At 43.4% G+C, this 21,201-nt stretch overlaps 1 protein-coding gene across 4 annotated transcripts in view; it reads right to left on the bottom strand.

The window, feature by feature from the left end:
* Nucleotides 1-21,201, bottom strand: part of CYFIP2 (cytoplasmic FMR1 interacting protein 2) — a 129,749-nt gene that overhangs the window by 24,598 nt on the left and 83,950 nt on the right. For all 4 annotated transcript variants that reach the window (XM_034960877.3, XM_003818984.6, XM_034960879.3 and 1 more), the window contains 3 exons: nt 11,837-11,980; nt 10,613-10,703; nt 9,387-9,517 (listed from right to left, as the gene is read on the bottom strand). In XM_034960877.3, the coding sequence (XP_034816768.2) occupies nt 9,387-9,517; nt 10,613-10,703; nt 11,837-11,980 (366 nt within the window). The remainder of the gene's footprint in view (nt 1-9,386; nt 9,518-10,612; nt 10,704-11,836; nt 11,981-21,201) is intronic.

Raw genomic sequence — 21,201 nt, 5'->3', positions numbered from 1 at the left:
AATCTATCAGTAATTTAATCTTACCTGATTCTGTGTGTGATCTTTTCCTGTCAATCTATGCCTTGCTTGAATAGTGCTGTATATTACTATGTTTCACCTCCAACCCCTTCCTCAGTCCCCTGAATTGTCAAGGGGATAATAGAATTATTATTCTGGATCGGAATCATGTCTGGTCAACTGGAAAAGATCTATAGCCAGGAAACTGTGGCCTAGAAAGTGGGCTTTCTCTTCCCTCAAGTATATGCCAATGTCTTCCAAGGTTAGCATTTCCTAAAGTGGAAATTGGGCATACAAGGAAATGTGATTTAATCATAGTGAGCCACACAGTGAGCAAGTTCTTTCCTTTTTCAGTTTCCTATCAATCTTTCTGACAACCTTAATGAGAAAGTCTCCATTTGAAACCAGCACATGTTAGCACCTAATATTTACTAATCTTGTTTTTATCAAAGAGGGAGTAGGGCTTGTGTTCAGAGATCTGGGCAGGCAGCAGCTGGAATTATATGACTTTGTTGTATTTTGATTGATTGAATGTATTATTCTGGTTGCTTTCTAATGATGGCAAGAGATGATTTTTTTAAATGGAAGTGATAGTTTCCTTTTAAAATTAAGTTTCAGTAAAAAGATTATGTAAATAACAAAACCAGTGATCTGCAGATGTGGCAAGAACTGTGACAACTAAGCATCAATGTCAAGAGTCTGGCAGCTCTAGTCCAAGAAAATGCTTCTAGATCAGAGATCCTCCACTCTGGCTGCCCATCAGAGTCAAGTGTGGAGCTTTTAAAACATCTGGGTCTGGCCAGGCGTGGTAGCTCATGCCTGTAATCCCAGCACTTTGGGAGGCTGAGGCGCATGGATCACGAGGTCAGGAGTTCAAGACCAGCCTGGCCAACAGGGTGAAACCTGGTCTCTACTAAAAATACAAAAATTATCCAGGCATGGTGGCAGGTGCCTGTTATCCCAGCTACTCGGGAGGCTGAGGCAGAGAACTGCTTGAACCCAGGAAGTGGAGGTTGCAGTGAGCCGAGATCGTGCCACTGCACTCCAGCCTGGGTGACAGAGCAAGACTCCGTCTTAAAAAAAAAAAAAAGAAAACTAGGTCCATTCTCAAGGATTTTGTTTTCCTTGTGACAGGCCTCTGAGATCAGAATTTTTAAGCAGATTTCCAAGTGATTTAAATGAGCAGCCATAGTTGAGACCATTGCACTAACCTGCACTGCCTCCCTGGTGCTTGGCGATGTCCATTGTAGAATAATACTCAGTAGCGCAAACTGTAATATGACCCTGCCCACTGGGGGTGTCCTCAAAGAAAAGTCATTGATACAGAACTACATAACCAAGGCTCTGATTTCTTGGCAGTTACTGGTAAGGCTCACAAAATAAGCAAAAATTGAGCTGGCTTTGGATGAAGGTGATGGATTGCCTCTGTCTCAAATGGTGGTATCTTGAGGATTTTAGAGGATAAACATTACACCACGACGAAGCTGAAATGTCCCTCCCCTGATTTATGGTTAATGAGCCTTGTGTTAGGTGCTGAGGATACACTAATGACCTTTACCTGGGAAATCTTTCCTATTACCTCTATCTCCTGTTTCTATGGATCAGTTCTTGTTTTATGCCATTTTTCACTCTATTTTGTATCTAAGCTGAGGGTCTCTGATTATAAATTTTCATCAGTAAAATTGTAAACAAAACATCAACTGATAAATGTTTATCAATCAAATCTATATAGTTGCTATTGTTAAATGGTGTGTTAATAGTTAAAAGCTTTGGGAATGGTCGGGCGCGGTGGCTCATGCCTATAATCCTAGCACTTTGGGAAGCCAAGGCAGGTGGATCACTTGAGGTCAGAAGTTAGAACCAGCCTGGCCGATATGGTGAAACCCTGTCTCTACTAAAAATACAAAAACTAGCCAAGCACAGTGGCACATGCTTGTGATCCCAGCTACTTGGGAGGCTGAGGGATGAGAATCGCTTGAACCCAGGAGGTGGAGGCTGCAGTGAGCCGAGATCACACCACTGCACTCCAGTTTGGGCAACAGAGTGAGACTCTGTCTCAAAAAAAAAAAAAAAAAAAAAAAACCTCTGGGATCATCTTGCCCACCACTGGAGGGCTTGGAGGGTAACCCTCTATGCTGACAACCGGCAGGTGGGTGGTGAACAGTGCCATCATGGATGGGATATGCCCTAGAGTCTCTCACTCTGGCTCATGGGGGCTCTTGGTCTTGTCTGTGGAACCAGTGACTCTTAACTCTCAGACCATTTTTTCCCAAGTCCTGATATGTTCACACTAGCAGGTTTGTTTTTCAGATAAGGCCATTTCTGAAAAGAGGTAAATATACTTAAATATCATAAAGTCACACAAAGGAAGGGTATTATTGGGAGTCAAAGTGCCTCCATTCCACAAAGCATGGATCGTTTTCAACCAAAAACATAATCTGTGTCTGGGCTAAGAGAAACACATACAGAAAGGCCAGAGGCATTACTTGTGGGTGCCTGGGCAAAGGGACAGGACACGCTTCTTGGGCAGCTGGAGGAGTTTTTTTTTCCTCAGAGTGATGGGCAAAATCATCCTGGATCAAGCACAGGTGGGTGTATGGAGTGACGGTCTGAGAGGGGTGGCTGAGATGGGGCTTTTACTTTTTTACTTTCCATGCATTTGAATTGTGTACATTTGCTATGTATGAGTCTTTCCTTTTAAGGAAAAAAGTAATAAATATTTAGTGCAATAAATCTAAACAATAATTTAAAGTCTAAAAAGTGAGAGACACTTCTCCCGTGCCCCTGTCACCCATCACATCCCATAGAGGCAGTCACTCTTCTCACCTTGGTGAGTACTGCTTTTATAACTACTAATTTTATATGAGAAAATCTGCTAGAACATAAAAACATCTGGAAGAATATCCTTTAGAATGTGAACAGAGGTTGGCTGAGCATGGTGGCTCATGCCTGTAATCCCAGCGCTTTGGGAGGCCGAGGTGGGCAGATCACTTGCGGTCAGGAGTTCAAGACCAGCCTGACCAACATGGTGAAACCTCATCTCTTCTACTAAAAATACAAAAATTAGCTGGGTGTGGTGGCGCATGCCTGTAATCCCAGCTACTTAGGAGGCTGAGGCAGGAGAATTGCTTGAACCTGGGAGGTTACAGTGAGCCAGATCATGCCACTGCACTCCAGCCTGGGCAACAGAGTGAGACTCCGTCTTAAAAAAAAAAAAAAGTGAACAGAGGTCATCTTAGTGTGACAAAGTGGTTTTTGTTTTCTTTCTGCTTCTCTGAGTTTTCAATCAATGAATTTATTTCAATTATGTAATAAAAACAATTAGAGGAAAGACATTAAAAGGTAGAAGTAGGAGACAGAAAGTCAGATGTGGAGATGGAACTATTGAAAAGAACAAAAACAATCGGCAAATCTCAGCTGGGCATCTCTCTGTACTGTAATACGCTAACCTTAAGGATCTTTGGACTCCAAGGCACATCTGGTTTTCATCCAGACTCCTGCAGTAGCTGTAATGCTGGGAAAATCAGCTCCCTCTTGGGGCCTCAGTTTTCCTATCTACAAAATTTGAGGTTGCACTAGATGAGCAGTTTCCAACAGGGGGAGGTTTTACTCTCCTAAGGAATATCAGGCAATATCTAGAGACATTATTGGTTGCCACAATGAAGGGTACTACTGGAATATAGTCCAGAAATGCTGTTCAACATCCTATAAAGTCCAGGGCAACCCCCTAAAAGATTATCTGGCTCCAAATGTCGGTGGTGCTGAGGTTGAGAAACCAACCCTGGATGGTCTCTGGGGGCCTTTCCAGATCTGACTGGCATTCGGATCTGTGAGTTTGGGTCTAGACTCTCCTCACCTCTGGTGAGGGCAGTAATGCTTTCAAATGACTGACCGGAGTGTTTCTGTGTTCCACTCTAATAAGGAGAGAAGAAGTAACAGAGATGAAGGCAAAGAACACTCCAGGCAAGAGGCCTTGCAGTAAAAGGCAGACTAAAGGGCTCTGTCCTTCCCGGAGACTCGGGCCTGCCTTCCCTCACACGTACAAATAGGTCCCTCTCCTGGTGTATGCTGGCATAACAAACAATGGCCGAAAGTCTAGAAAACCACGCAAAATTTAAACAAAAACTTAGTGATTGCTATTTCCCTAATGACCACTTTCTGATTTCCCAGGGAAGGAAATACTAGAGGAAACACTAGACATTAATAGAATTTCCTTTAAAAACCTGATACATATAAAAATACTTAACAAATGCTGATTTGTTTCAGATTAGATCCAACAAATATATTAAGAGGCTGCGATGACCAGACCATTTATGGATACAAGATAAATGACAGACATAGCACTACCACTACAGATTGCAGGAAGAAGGTCTTTTCAAGAAGTGGTGCCAGAACAATCTGGAAATAAAAGATTTATACTTCCCATTAAACACAAACATCAATTCTAGGTGAATAATATGGACTTAAAGGTCTGTTTAGCATTGAAAGACTAACCTCTAAAACTTTCAGAGGATAGCCCATCTTCATGCGTTAGAGTAGGAAAGGTTTTCTAAACAAATCACAAGAGTATCAACCGTAAGGGAAAAAAATAACTACACTACGCCTCAAGAACTTCTATTCACCAAAAGACAACCCAGAGTAATATATCTGCAATACATGTATCCATAGTATATAATGGCCACAAATCCATAAGAAAGATGACTTAAAAAGGCAAGAATGTTGACCAGCACTTCACAAAAGATGGTGTCCAAATGGCTAGTAGCATGTGGAAGGAGAATCAGCATCATTAGGGAAATCAAAATCATAATGAAACATGACAGCCCCCCCAGAATGGCTACGATTAAAGAAGGACAAATTGTTTATGAGGCTGCAAAGAAATTATAACTCTCATACACTGCTGAATGGAAGTATAAATTGGTACAATTTGAAAACTGCTTTGAAGCTAACTTAATAGGTATTTCCCTAATAAAAACAGGAGCATCTATACACCAAAACACATGTACAAGAATATTCATGACATCATTATTCATAATAGTACCAAACTATAAACAACCCAAATGTCCACCCACAGTAAAACGGATGATTCAGTTAGTCTGTTCATGCAATGAGAATACTAGAGTAACTGATTCGGTAATAAAAAAAGGATCATCTACAACATGGATGAATCTCAAATGTAATGTTGAATGACAGAGGTCAGAAAGGAAAGGGAAAACACACTAGATAACTCTACATGAAGTTCAAGGACAAGCAACACTATCTCTGGAAATAGAACTCGGAACTGATTCCTTGCGGAACACTGAAGAGGGCATGAAAGAACCATCTATGGTACTATAAATGTTCTGCGTCTAGACCTGGGCTACATGGACATGTGCCTTCATCAAGCTGTACACTTAAGATTTATGCATTTGACTGTAATACATTAATTGAAACCACCAGAATACCCTATAAAAACCAAAAACCAGAAAAATGATGCACAGGTACCTGGGTTTCTGTACTAATATTGCACCCTGAATTTTGAGAAATATTTATAAGCACCTACTAACTTAATGAGGAAAATACCTTTGTCCAAGTGATCAACTGTTAAATTTATATCCCTCTACCTATCAATGATATATTAATCTGTTTTTTAAGAAAAGGCAGAAAAAGACAAAAAATGGAAAAGTAAAATGGGCAAGAGATTTCTTTTTCCTTTGCACTTTCTGGTATTTCCCAGTTTTTCTAAAACTAGCATATACTATTTTAAAATTATAGGTCAATAATAATACATGAATATGCTTTCCTTGTAAGAAATTAAGACATTCCAGATAAGGCTAAAAAGTCCCTGTTGACCTCTAATCCTGGATTCCTCCCTCATACCTAGAGAAAATGACTGTTAATTATTGGTATGCTTTTTTTTTCTAGATCTTTTTCAACGCAGAATTATTTGTGGTTTATATCTATGGCATCATGTGTGTCTTGTCCTAAAACTTTTTAAAGCTCAATATTGTATCTTTCACTATTTTTTATCTTGGTATGTGCAAAACTACTTTATCAGCTTATTCTTTTTACCTGCTTCAGAGTTTTCCATGAGAATGGACATTCCACAGTTTATACAGCCTTTCCTCTATGATGGCCATTAGGCATCTTTCTTTTTTTTTTTTTGGCAATTAGTAGTCTTCTTTCATTGAGAAGAATTGGTATGTCATTTAAAAATTTAATTCTAGCTTCCTAAACTAAAAAAACTCCAGAAAGCTCATGCCTCATTCTAATATCAGAAAGCACTGTCTAGGCTTGGAGATCTCCCCAGCTGTCTAAGTAGAAAGGGGAATGTGGACTTTAGTGAGCCTAATCCCTGCTCTGTGTTCCCCATCCTTCCCCGACCCCTAGCCCCCAAGGACTGGGATCAATACTGGAAACCTGTGCTTTAGTTCTTCCACCTCTGCTGCTGCTATGCTGTGTGACCTCAGGTGAGTTCCTCCTCTCTCTGGTTCTCAGTTTTCTCACTTATGAATAGAAGGGGTTGAAAGATTCATGCTGTAGCGGGTCTGTCTCAGGTCTCAGCTCTGAAGGTCATGATACTGAGTGTCCTGTTGTCCTCAGTGATACATGTGAGTGACCACCCAGACGGTGCCTGAGGAAGTGGTCCTTTCCTTGCGGCCCCCATCAATAGTCTGCCTCTGGATTCTGAACAGGGGAAGCTGAATTGATGGTCTCTGAGTCACAGTTCCTCATGAAAAGAGGTGCTTAACAGGAGACACTCGGGGACTGAGGCTTCAGGGACCCGTCCCCCCCTCCCCCGCCCCACCTCCACTGTTCTGGTGCCCCTGAGGCCTTCAGAAGTTGTTCCTATTTATCCCTATGACTTCTGAGGGCTATGTTGCTATAGCAACCTGGGGCTGCTAATCTGTGTAAAAAACTTATCAATTAGCTGTCTGGAGAGTCCATTTAAGGGGTAACAGAGAAGCAATTACTCCTTATAGAGGAAGCGCAAACAGTCCCCATTTCAGAGCCTCTCAGGGAGAGTCTGAGAATGGCAGGTCCAAGTCACTCATTTTAGGGACGGGGGCACTGAGGGATGAAATGAACTGGTTCATCCCAAGTCACAAAGACAATTAGAGGCAAGGCATCCTTTCTGGCTCTGATTCAGAAGCTCCATTATCTCTCTACCTTTGTTCCAGGCTTCTCCTTTCCCCTCCCGTCTATTCTCCAAGCACCTATTGCCTCCAAGATGGGCTCTAGACTGTAAGAGCCTTGTCCTTCACTCTCCCAGTGGCCCCCAGGCCTTTGAAAACAGCCAGGCAGACCCCCTCACCTGCTGCTCACATGGCATCCTGCGGTGGCCCACGAAGCCCCAGTGACCTGCTGCCTGGCTGCCTCCCTCCACGGCTCTAACCTCTGTCCCCTTGGCACCAGCTCACTATGAGGTCCTCCCTATTCCTTAAGACCAAGCTCCATCCTCTTCAAAAACAGCACATCTCTCTCTGACACAGCCACTCTCCCTTTATCCTGTGTATTCCTTCACAGCTCCCCTCCCCATCTGCAACCACACTCTGATTGTTACGACTTTGCTCATTCCCCTCTCTGGAATAAAAATGGTAAAACTCTGTCTCTTATTCATGACCATTTATCCACAACCTAGAACTGCTCCTGGCAATGAAGAGGCTCGCCACGCCTCTTGCTGAATGAGTGGATGGATGGCTGGATGCTGAAAGAGATTCCCACTAGGTCCTGAGAATGAGGCATCCCAGAGTAACATCCTTCTGTTTCCTTCTGCTCCAGGCTGTCTCCATTACCTCGACACCTGTAGGACTGGGCCGACTGGGAGCACCATGTGGAGAACAGAGACAAACTGGAGTGCCTTGGGGAGGAAGGAGGAGAGCACAGTCTCTGAGTCAGCCGTGAGGCAGAGCAAATACAAGTGGTCATGCAGGAAGAAGAGTGCCGGTTCTGCGGGGTCCCAAGAGGGAGATGTACGGGGGGGTGTGCTTTGTTCAATATGACAACACTACCGATGGTTTAGTTCTTACTGCATGAGCTTTACATGTGGTGTATCTTTCCAGCCTTGAAACTATCCTGCAGGGTAAAACAACAGTCCCCCATCATAAGAAATGAAGGTAACAGTGCATGTTCTCCCCTCAGCCTGGGACAGCTTCACCAGGCAAATTCCTGCTCATTCTCCAGGCCATCTCCCCGGAGAAGTCCTTCCTCAACCCCAAGAACACATCGAGTTCTCTGTCTTCTGTTCCCATGGGACCCTGCATTCACTCCTCCTAGCTCTTGCTGTAACAGTAGACACATGATTTCGGTGTAAATATGGACAGGACAGGAGGCAGGGCTGGACACTGCTACATGCCCCAGAACAGTGCCTGTCCTATGATATCCAAGGAATAATTATCTAATGAGTGAGATGGAGCAGGCAACCCTCTTAGGGGCCCTGCAGCACCGCCCCCGCCAAGCATGGAAATAAAATCTTGAGTTTCTTCAAGGGAAATTCCAGGCACCTAGCTAGCCCTGAGAAGTAAATAAGCAAGCCGATAAGCAAGAAGGTAATAGTAACTTAAAACAACAGCCAAGGAAGCTAGAATCACGGGATGTTTGATTCCCTACAGAAATTAAAGATAACATCTTCACATATGAACCAGAGTTCTTTTTCAGAAACCTGGAACCACACCAAACAGATGTGCTGGCATGCATGCAGACCTCAGATAAGAGGGAACCGCAGGCCGAACTCTGACCGCAGTTCCAGTTCTTTCTTCTAAACTTATTCTTAGGAGGCCTGGAAGAAGCCATACCCACAAGACCGAGCTAACATTCTTTTCTGCTGACCCTCAATTTTAAAACAAAGCTTCTCTTCCTTACCCAACTGCAAAGCAGAAACTCTCTGAAATCTACCTATGACTATAAGCCCCCACCCACTTCAAGATGATAGCCTGCCCCTTTGGGCTAAACCAATGTGTAACCTCCATACAATGACTTATAACTTTGCCTGAAACTTCCGCTTTCCTGAAATTTACCCCTGCCTTTAAAAACCCTTGTTTGCAAGCCATTGGAGAGGTGGGGTGTTAAGAGAGAACTGCTCAGTTCTCCTTGCTTGGTACTCTGAAAATAAACACCCTCCTTTCTCCTGCAGTAAACCTCGGCGTGGATGTTTGTTCTTACTGTGCCAGGCAGGTGGACCCCAGTTTGGTTCCATAACATGAGGGAATGGCAAACTGAGACCTAGACAACTGCACTAATCGTGAATGGGGGAGCCAGGACTAGAATCCATGTCTGTCTGGAAATGAACTGAAAAGAGCATGTGAGCTTGTACTCAAAGCACAAATCGATGCTGCAGGAGCCTCAATATCTGCTTGGGGTTGGCATCCCCTCCAACCTGGAGACACCCCACTTCCTTTGGGCTCTGGACTTACCAGAGCTTGCTCTATGAGGAGGCAGAAGAGGATGGCATTGCCCACTTCCCTCAGGCTCTGGAACACGTCTGTTTTGAGCTCTGCGTACTCAATGATGTCCTTCAGCTGGTGGTGGAAGAACTCCAGGATCCCTGGGAGGTGAAGCGGGGTGGTCAGTGGGAAGTTGACACTGCTCAGTACGGTCTATGGGAAACAATGACTGAGTGGCAGCCCCAGACCTGACTCTGGGATAGCAAAAAGCCAAACCACGCATCCCTCTTACCTGCAGGCCCAGAGTGAGATTTCTTTCAGGGCTCAGTACTGGACAAAGTTCGAGTAGCTGGCTCATGTCTTTTTCAGAACACACACACGCACACACATGCACACACACAAACACAGGCACACAAATGAGGCACCATTGGACCCTTCCCAGTCCCTCCAAAGTTGCCTGAATTCCTAATCATGACAGGAATTAATATTTATTAGTAGGTGTCAGATATTGTGCTGAGCACTTTATCTGTAATATCTCATTTAATACAATATCACTAACTAGGCACTATTACCCCTGGTTTCAGATGAGGCTCAGAGAGGGTAAGGGGGCACGCCCATAGTCACACAGGTAGTAAGTAGGGCAGCTAGGACTGAACACCAGAAATTTTAGCCTTATCTTTTTCCTATTGTGAATCACACAGATCCAGCACTACACATCTTGGTTTTGGAAAGAAACATCAGATGCCAATTCACAGTCCCCATGTTTCCCTCTTCTCCAGGCCCTGTTTTCAGTTCACTATTAAGGAAGGAAATGATTATTTCTCTGCCCAGCGGTCAAACAGCAAAGATGTCCATTTCCTGACTTATCTTAGATATGTCAACTTGGCACCACTGCCTGGAGCCTCAGTCTCCCCAAATATGCAGATGGAGGAAGATCTCCTGGAGGTGCTGAGCTCATAAATACCTTTTCTAATAACCTGGCTCTGCATTATTTAAACACGCTCACATTTGCTGTCCTCTTCCAACTTCCCAGCAGTCCCAGGAGGCAGGTCCCGCAAGCATCATCTCCCTCCACTGACAAGATGATAACATTGCTCAGAGGGATTAAAAGGCTATCTAGCTAGTGGCGGGGGAGGATGGATAGCCAGTACTCTGCCAGCTCACTGGCATGTTAGAGAAGCAAACGCTCTAAGGTGGATGGTCAGAGCCTCCCTCCCCACCATGGGAGGGGTCTGGATTGTTTTGCTATCACCAACCTGGGGAGCCATACTCATGTCGGGGCAAGCGGCATATCTTGGGCATCACCTCTATCAGTGTTTTCACATACTGGAGAATGGTTCCTTGGAGCTGACAAAAGAAGAGTACAGATGAGTGGGCTGAATTCTGGGCTATGCGGGGTATGGAGGTTATGCTGAGACCTCTGAGAGGATGGGGCAGGCTCTTGCCTAAAGGCGGGGAACAGTCCCTTTGACCTTTATAAGGGAAAATAAGCCTTTATAAGACTGAAAAAGGAGCTCTCTCATTGTCTTGGGCTTACAGACTTCAAGGAGGGCACATTTCTAGGTGTAGGGTCTTTCCTGGGGCTGAGGATGCTTATAGCAGATTCAGACAAACAGCTAAAATGAAATGGAGCCAGGAAATTGTGGAGATTGAAACATGCTATTTAATTTCAGCCTGGAAAATTCATGGCACGTTCATCCCTCCTGTGCCCAAGGCAGACATCTTTAATCAATTACCACATTTTCTTGTTTTACTCTGGATTTAGCTCCACAATCTGTAACAACCCATGGTTCCACAAAGCTACTGCCAAAGAATTGGAGTTAGCAGATTAATCCTATTTGCTATTCCTGACCTGGTTATATATTACTTTCTCTTTCATCATTTGAAATTTTCATAAACATCTTAAATGTTTTGGCCTTCAGCAGTGTTTCAGGAAATTAAATGAAATTCAGATGACCATATTTGGGGCAGATTCAGAATAGTGGTAAAGGGATACAGAAGTCTCTTGAAGCCAGTGCAGTATGGGAAGCAGTGTTCAGCAAGAAGTCCCAAGGGAAAGAAGCATGGTGACTGATTAGAGATGTCTGCCATGGGTAAGGGTGTGGAAAATGGCAGCACATGTGTCATGAATTTGCCCTGCTCAAATTAGATAATGGAGCACAGCTGGGGAGGATGAGCAGTCAGTGGCAAGCACTGAAGGACAAAATCAGGATTTCTGAGTTCAGTCATCAAATACAAGGAGTCTAGGGGTCAGAAAATGAGGAGCACAGCTATAGGTCAAAATGTGCACAGAAATGTAACAGAATGACAGGTAAGACCAATCCAGGGATATGGGCAAGGGAACTCCTTGAGTGGTTTCTACAGGTAGAGCTGCAGTGCCTGGGATTTGTTTTTACAGACCAGGTAAAAAGTAAAAGCAAACTTTGTTTATGTCAAACCCACATGGGCATATCTCAAGCCACACTGAGGCCTTCCCTTACCAAGCTCTTCACAATCTTTAGCAGTTCCTCCATGACCACAGCGATGCCCTGATAACCCAGGAGTCTGCAGATAGTCTTGAAATGAGGTGGCCCCACGAAATTCCTGTAGGAGCTGTAGATGTGGCTGTAGGCAATGTTGAGAGGCTGGAAAACAGAGGTAGTGGCAAATAAGTGCCTGAGTACTGAATGGACACTGGTGGAGTCCTGGCAGATGTTCTGCTGACAGAAGCATTAGGAACCCAGTGTTACGAGCGTGCTCACTGGAGCCCCATGAATATGTTTGCAAAATGGTGGTCATAGAGAGAGGTGTGGTCAGTGACTACAGGATGGCGCACAGTCACCAGATGGAGCAGCCACTCCCTAGCAGAAGAGGATAAAGGGCTTCCAAGCAAATACCCCTTTTACAGGGATTCCTGCCACCCATGACGTTCCACACCCAAACCAGGAGTTTTACAAATTGAGCCATGGGGGAAAAGATAAATAGCCGATATCCTTTCTTAAGAGACATTACTAGTACTAGACACTGGCTGGAAGAACCATGTGAAAACTCAACAGCTGGTTCAACATTGTCATCTTTCCTCTACTGTTAGTTGTTTCCATCTATGACAGGCAGGGTCCTGGGAACACACAGGCCTGGGAGTCAGGAGATCTCTGCTGAGTGCATGGGACAACCACCTACAGTTTTCCAGCCTTAGTTTCCACATCTATGAAATGAGGGGTTGGATTAAGTCAGTGGTTTCCCAACTTTAAGAGCAGCAATCCAAAGGAAAGATGCCACAGAACCTCATATGTGAAGCAGGCAAAATGGAGCTGCTCTGGCTTGATGCTGGCTGGGGACCCAGAGACCTGGCCACCACCATTATCCGCTGAACCCCATGAAACACCATAACTGAATTTGAAGGATCTCTTTAAGATCTTTGTCTGAGTATATACAACCAAGCTACAGGGCCCTAAACTGGTCTCACTTGGTTGGTGAGAATGAAAAGTTATCATTGACTCTAACGCTCTGTTCTGGAAATGCTGCCGCTTACGGAGCACCTAATGCCAGGCTTTGTGAAACCCTCCAGGTGCACTATTGTTTAATCCACCCGACAAATCTATGTGATCTATATCATTATTAGCCCCATTTCGCAGATGAGGGAACTGAGGCTCAGGTGGGAAAAAGCCTGCACTCACCTGAAGTGGGTACGGCTGATTCCAAAGCCCATGTTCCACCTATCATGGTGTATTTTGGAAGTTGAATTCTTATATAAATGATACTGTTTTTTACATAAGGTTTCAATTCAAAACTTAGGTTTTTTTCTTTGTTTTTTTTGAGACAGAGTCTTGCTCTGTCGCCCAGGCTAGAGTGCAGGGGTGCGATCTCGGTTCACTGCAATCTCTGCCTCTGGGGTTCAAGCAATTCTCCTGCTTCAGCCTCCCAAGTAGTTGGGATTACAGGTGCCCTCCACCATGCACAGCTAATTTTTTTCTATTTTTAGTAGAGGTGGGGTTTCACCATGTTGGCCAGGCTGGTTTCAAACTCCTGACCTCAAGTGATCTTCCCACCTCGGCCTCCCGACGTGCTAGGATTATAGGCATGAGCCACTGCACCCAGCCCAAAACTTAGTTCTGAGTGTAGTTCTCCCAACTGGAATTGCAAAAATCTTGTACATGGAACATCAATTTATGGGATGACCACATAAGATATTCCATTCACTGAAATTCTCTATTAGCTAGCTAGTTAGAAATTATACATCAGTTAAATGGAAATTCTAATGATGCTTTTGGAGTACTGCAAGATTTTCAACTCCCTTTGGAGCCATCAAGAAAATATTTAATTGAGTTCAGTCTAAGTTTTGAATTAGGTACGTACGTATGAATTATTCTAAACTTTACAAAACAAGCATCACAAGTATGCACTAATAACAAGGATCCGTGAAGAACACAATTAGAGTGCCCACTAATAGCAAGGACTTGTGAAGAATCAGAACACCCACTCATTCACCAGGTTCAGTAATAGTTCACTTGGTGAGCTCATGCCTAGATATTGGGAGGCCTGGAACGTGAGAAGGAGCAAAATTTTGTACATGACACTGAGAAGCTGTCACAGCAAACTCTCCCTGAACCTAGGGGAGGTACTTATTGTATTTAGCTTCGAAATGTATGGGCCAGTAATAGCTTACATAGGGAGAAAATGGAACTGACTTAAGAGTATGATGTTCACTGAAGCTGATGTTCAGCAAATCCTGGGAATGTATGACTTGCTGAGTTGATTTAGCTAACCGTGGGGCCAGGCCATGTCATTTTCTAGGTGTGGAGCAAATCTATTTGAGTGCCTCTGTCACAGGCCACCCTGTCAAATGGGGCCAGGACTACTAGGTTGAGGTGACTGAGGCATGTAGGATATGCAAAATGCTAGGAGGCATGTACTCTTCTAAGCGAGTGCAGCTTAGTTTTTGCCCTGTTAGCAAAGCCCCACTCTGTATTCTCCTGTTTCCCTCTCTGGAGATGATGAATACATAGCAATCACCAAACAAGCCATGGCTTACCTCTGGTGGGAGGAGGAGACTAACTGGAAAGGGGCATGAGAGGACTTCCTAGGGTGATGGAAAAGCTCTACATGCTGATTGGGCTGTTGACTACATAGATGTGTTTGTCAAAACTCACAGAACTGTACATACAATTATGATCTGTGCCGTGTTCACTGAATGCGTCCCTTCTAAATTAGGATTTGGAATCTTAATCACAAACAAATTAGGATTTTTGTGTTGAAATCCTAACCGCCAATATGATAGTATTAGGAGGTGGGCCTTTGAGAGGTGATCAGGCCATGAGGGTGGAGCCCTCATGAGTGGGATCAGTGCCCTCATCAGAAAAGACAAGAGTGCTTGCTGTCTCTCTCTCCTCTATGCCATGGGAGCCTACAGTGAGGAGAGGGGCCATCTGCACACCAGGAAGTGGGCCCTCACCAAACACTGGATCTGTTGGCACCTTAATCTTGGACTTCCCAACCTCTAGAACTGTGAGAAATAAATGTTTGTTATTCAAGTCACTCAGCTTATGGTATTCTTGTTATAGCAGGCTGAACTGACAAAGACAGTGCATCTTACTGAATATGACTATACTTCAATAAAAAAGTAAATTTAAAAATCCCACTGAGCTATGTCATAGCTTAATTCACCTTCCCAACATGATTTTCAAAGGTTAAAAAGCAGAAACATGCTTTAAATTTTCTCCTGAAGAGGGCTGCAGCTTCAGCCAGCACAGGCACCAGGTGACAAAGACCTGGCTGTGCTCACAGCCATGGGAACATAGTGCTCATGGACTGCCCTGACAGCCTTCTCATTCTCCACTCACACCAGGGACTCTAGGCTTCTCCTGTAAACCCAGCAAAGCTCTCAGCACATTCTCGTTTGTCCCCTTTTCAAATATTTCAGAAAGGAATTTCTGAGTAGCAGGCAGCTTTCTAATGGATATCACTGGAGGGGACAAAAAGGAATCATCTACTTATATTTTCTGTCTGATTCTCTGACTTCTTTTCTAGCTTGTCTGAGTCCATAGGATGGGCTTTGGGGTGGGCACACCTCAGTTCAAATTCTAGGTCTGTAAATGTACTAGTTAGATGCTCTTGGGCAAATTACCTAAACCCTCTAAGCCTTAATTTCCCCTAAGTAGAGATGATAATACCAAATCTAATAGAGTTGTTTGAGGTTTAAATGTGATCACATATATAAAGCAGTCAGCATGGTGCCTGGCACACTGGAAACGCTCACTGAAATAATAGCCATTAATATTATTTTGTTTGATGACTTGGTAAATAAAGACAAAAACACAGCTTTCTGGTCGAATTTCCCCCAGCAGCTTTGGCGACAGCTACGATTCTCTGATTGTAAATAGGGGAGTGCATATGTGGGGGGTAATTTTATGCAACACAGCATGTACCCCACAAAGTGATAGGACAGAGGTGAGAGCCAGGACTAGTTGATAGAATGCACCAAAAAATGCATTTTATTCCACATTAAGAACATCATAAAAATGGGAGATGTTCAGTAACAGATTGTACTGGGTGGAGTCCCTCCTCACTGCAGGTATCTTATAACAACAGGGTTGTTATAAGGGGTCCCATCAAGGGCTGGAGGTGGGGATAGATGTGCTCCCTCTAGAGGATCAAGCTGAAACGCATTCTTCCTGGACGCTCATCCTTCTGAGTGGTGTCCTAAACCCTCACCGCCACCCAAGGAGCTTCTAGTACCAAGCTTCCCTGAACACTTCCTGGCAAGCACAAATAAATACACATTTACATATATGGAAACTGTTCAGCAGGAATTCCCAGATCTAGGCAGAGGCGGAGAATAGTATTGGAACTGTTTTACCACGTAAGGATTTTTAAAATGCCCCCTACACACCCACTCGGTTCACTTTGGAGGCCCCTGATTGACATTCCTATGTCAGTCTTGGATTCTGGTCTAGACTGGGAGTTTAGGCTTCCGTTGATGTTCCAAGATGCATTTCATGTGAGAAGGACCAGCATGAAATGAGGAGAATTCAAATCCTCCTCCTAAGATTAAAAAAAATTCCCCCGACCCCTCATTCCCCCAAATATACCACACGCATGCAAGAAGAAATGCACACGCATGCTGAAAAGTACACGCACACTCATCCCCGGAGGGCACCCATCTGACCTGCTGGCTCAATAGGAGGCTGGGCCCTATTGAGAAAATGTGGGAATAGGGGAGCCTGGGCATTTTCTGAGGGTTGGCAAGGAAAAACAAGAATGCAACATGACATGAGCCATTGGAAACTTGCCATTGAACCAGTTCTGCTAACTGATAGGTTCCAATCAATGGGCCTCATAGGAAACTAATTATGTATCCTGCCTGGTTAGGATGGCTCACTTAAAATCAAGCTTATTTAAATCCACACTACACAAAATAGATAGCTTTATGAGATCTCAAGAAATAAACAACCCTGATTCAGGAATTAGAGCCATGTTATTACTGTGTGACGCAGACCTGCATTTTCTTAAAAAAAGCAAAAAAGTATTTTTAAGGAGTGAAAAAAAGATGGTGAGTTTTACTGGCAGATCCTGGGCACTGTAATATTATCTGTAGATGAACTTTAAAATGTTGTGGTAAAATATACAAATAAAATTCACCATTTTAGCCATGTTTAAATGTTGTATATAGACTTTTCATCTATCTGTTGAGATAGGCCTCTATCTCATCAGATGGTAAACACGGCCAGCCACTTCAAACAGTAAGGCCTATTTACTTGGTAAACTGAATTTGTAAGCAATTTGCATCTCTGCTCTCTGGAATCACAATTGCTGTTTTCAGAGATCCCAAGAGGAATTAAACTGTTCCTAATTTCCTATTTTTGTTACAATTTCTCTAATGGATATCATCAGCCCGCAAACACAAACACAGCTCTCTAATTTAGGTGGAATGGCTGCAGCTCAATTCCCTAAAATCACTGCAGGTAAATAAAGGCGACGGCAAAAATAAAACAGCAGCATCGTCCTTGTCGGGAAGATCACAGAGCAAGACAGTGCCAAGGACTGATCAATTCTCAGTTCCAGGATCAAATCCATTGTAAACGCTTGGGTAAAACTACTAATGTGTCTATGTGTCTGTCTGTCTGTTCTTGACATTTGGGGGGCCATAGGGCTGGGTCTCCAACATCTGGGTTCCTTCTTGGCCTTCTCAGCTCAGAGGCTGAAAGATCCAAAGAGCTGCTATGCAGATCTCAAGAAATGACGCTCCTTTCTCTCCTGGGCTATGAATAAGGTGCGTTGGAAAAGGCAAGCAGGGGAACAGGAGCCGAGCCTTCCGGCTCTGAGAGATCACATCAACACTGTCACACTCAGAGATGCTAAAACTTTTGAAGGGAACCAATGTCATCACTTTTCTTGATAATCAGTACTCATGTGATGACACACAAGTATATCAAGCTTCTCTGTGAATTTTTCACATACGAATTCCGTCATAGCCGCCCACATTGTTTTCTGTGGCTGCTCTAACAATTACCACAAATTTGGTGGCTTCGAACAACAGAAATGTATTCTCTCAGGCTTCTGGAAGCCAGAAATCCAAACTGGTATCACTAGGCCAAAATCAAGGTGTCAGCAGGGCCACATTCCCTCCAGAAACTGCAGGGGACGATCTGTTTCCCGCCTCTTCAGCTACTGGAGGCTGGCGGCATTCCCAGGCTTGCAGCTGCACCACTCCAATCTTCCCATCTCTCTGCTGGGTCTTCGTATGGCCTTCTCCTCTTACATGTGTAAGCTCCCTCTGCTTCTCCCTTATGACACTTATGATAGCATGTAGGACCCAGCATAACCCAAGATAATCCAGGATTATCTTCCCATCTCAAGGTCCTCCAGTTAATCACATCTCCAAAGACCTCTTTCCAAAGAAAGTTACATTGACAGGTTCCAGGATTAGGACCTGATGTCTTTGGGAACCATTCTCAGCCTTCTAAACCAGGTAAGGCAGTGCAAGTATCCCCATTTAGCAGAAGTGGAATCTGAATCCCAAGTGTAATGAAGTGACTTGTCTGGGGTGAGATACAAGATGAAATTCTGCATAGGAAATTCCATATGTATTGGTTGCCAAAATCACAAAAGCCTTCTGGACTGGTGGGTAAACTACCTTGTAGAAGTGGTACCATGCAGACAGAAGGGTGGGGTGGTGGCAGGGAAGTGGGAGGTGCTGTTGGTGGTGGTGTCACAGGGACCAAGATTCCCCTGGTCAGCCCAGGCAGGCAGTGTTGGCATCCAGGTGTGTACCCAGCTGAGCTGTGCCCAGCTTGCTGTAGCAAAGCACTGGGTTCTGGGTCCTAAGGATATGATTTAATAAGGGAGGCACTGTGACAGTATGACAGTATGATGCATTTGCCTGAGGTCAAACTGTGCCTCAGATGGGGGCTTGTGACAACCAGGCCAAACAGATCACACCAACAATTTCTAAGGGCCAAAAAATTACCAGGAAGTTATTAGAATAATTGAATGAATGCTTTATGCCACAATCTATGTCACTTGGAAGGCAGTTTTAGGATAGACTCTATATAATTTACTTTATTTAGAGAATATATTCTTAAAGTTTTGATTCATATATTAATTTTGATTATTTGACCAGTTGTTAAGGTTTTGTTTTATTGAGCATCATCTCTAAGTGACAGAGCTCTTGGACAGAAGAACTTAGACTCCAGAGTAGGGCCTGTTCAGAAGAGGAAACACTTGCTGGTCATATTTCTCCAAATGAGTTGATGTCTTCCCTGACGCTACCACATCAGGTGGTTAGATGTTCTCTGTAAGAGCTTTTAGTTCTTCACCTGCTCCAGCATTCTGGAGTCCACCATACTGTGAAGTCCTGGCCCTACCTCTCAAGGGAAGCTAATCACAAAGCAAAGGGCTACTATGGACTGAAGAATCACAGGTTACAGGATGGTACAAGCAGAGCAGCAGAGCATCAAAGAGGCCAGCCAGGATCTCCAGCTCTAGTGGCCAACAGGCCCAGGCTTACACCATTGTTTGCCAGGACCTTGCTTTGTGAGAGCAGCCAAGCCGGCCCTGCTGAGCTTCAATCTCTCCCGTTGTACAATGGTGATAAGAAGGCCGATCTCAAGGAGTTGTCATGTGGTTTGTAAAACAAGAACACACATGTTAAATGCAGAAAAAGTTCCCAAGTTTCTGAGTTGTATGAGTTTTACTGTCATCTTTGAACTTTTCAATATTATTTATGTACAATGAGCATATACATTAAAAAATAAAACAATAAAAGTGATTTAAGAGAGGAAAAGCAAGGAAGTGCTATGCAATTCAGAGTGTAAACTTTCCTCATTATAGCCTCTGGATGAAGCTATGACCAACTCAGGAAATGGCTCTGAACCACTGACCTTTTCTTCTTAATAATAACAGCTACTGTTCTTAAGCCCAGGACTTTACAGACATGGGTTCATCTGTTATAAATAACACTACAAGGCAGGCATTATAATATTCTCGTTTTTAAAGTGGGGGAATTTTCCCTGAGAACTGGAACAAGACAAGGGTGCCCACTTTAACCACTTCTATTCAACATAGTACTGGAAGTCCTAGCCAGAGCAGTAAGACAAGAGAAAGAAATAAAGGGCATCCAAGTGAGTAAAGTGGAAATCAAACTGTCACTGTTTGCTGATGATATGATTGTATACCTAGAAAACCCTAAAGGCTCATGCTGTACACCAACACCAACCAAGCTGAGAATCAAATCAAGAACTCAACCCCTTTCACAATAGCTGCAAAAAAATTAAAATAGTTAGGAATATATCTAACCAAGGAGGTGAAAGACCTCTACAAGGAAAACTACAAAATACTGTTGAAAGAAATCATAGATGACACAAACAAATGGAAACACATCCCATGCTCATGGATGGGTAGAATCAATATTGTGGAAATGACAACACTGCCAAAAGCAATCCACAAATTCAATGCAATTCCCACCATCAAAGTACCATCATCATTCTTCACAGAACTAGAATAGACAATGCTAAAATGAATATGAAACTGAAAAAGAGCCCACACAGCCAAAGCAAGGCTAAGCAAAAAGAGCAAATCTGGAGGCATCACATTACCCGACTTCAAACTATACTATCAGGCTATAGTCATCAAACAGCATGGTAATGTCATTAAAATGGCATATAGACCAATGGAACAGAATAGAGAACCCAGAAATAAAGCCAAATACTTACAGCCAACTGATCTTTGACAAAGCAAACAAAAATATAAAGCGGGGAAAGGACACCCTTTTCAACAAATGGTGCTGGGATAATTGGCAAGCTACATGTAGAAAAATGAAACTGGATCCTCATCTCTCACCTTATACAAAATTCAACTCAAGATGGATCAAAGACTTAAATCTAAGACCTGAAACCATAAAAATTTTATAAGATAACATCTGAAAAACCCTTCTAGACATTGGCTTAGGCAAAGACTTCATGACCAAGAGCCCAAAAGCAAATGCAACAAAAACAAAGATAAATAAATGGGACTTAAACTAAAAAACTTCTGCATAGCAAAAGAAATAATCAGCAGAGTAAACAGACAACCCACAGAGTGGGAGAAAATCTTTGCAAACTATACATCTGACAAAGGACTAATACCCAAAATCTACAAGGAATTCAAACAAATCAGTAAGAAAAACAAACAAACAAACAAACAAACAATCCCATCAAAAAGTGGGCTAAGGACATGAACAGACAATTCTCAAAAGAAGATATACAAATGGCCAACAAACATTAAAAAAAAAAGCTCAACATCGCTAATGATCAGGGAAATGCAAATCAAAACCACAATGTGGTATCACCTTACTCCTGCAAGAATGACTATAATCAAAAATCAAAAAATA

Source organism: Pan paniscus, chromosome 4 (assembly GCF_029289425.2).
Source record: "Pan paniscus chromosome 4, NHGRI_mPanPan1-v2.0_pri, whole genome shotgun sequence".
NCBI classification, from domain to species: Eukaryota; Metazoa; Chordata; class Mammalia; order Primates; family Hominidae; genus Pan; species Pan paniscus.
The sequence above is the reverse complement of the archived record's forward strand: the minus strand, read 5'-3'. Positions and strand labels throughout refer to the sequence as shown.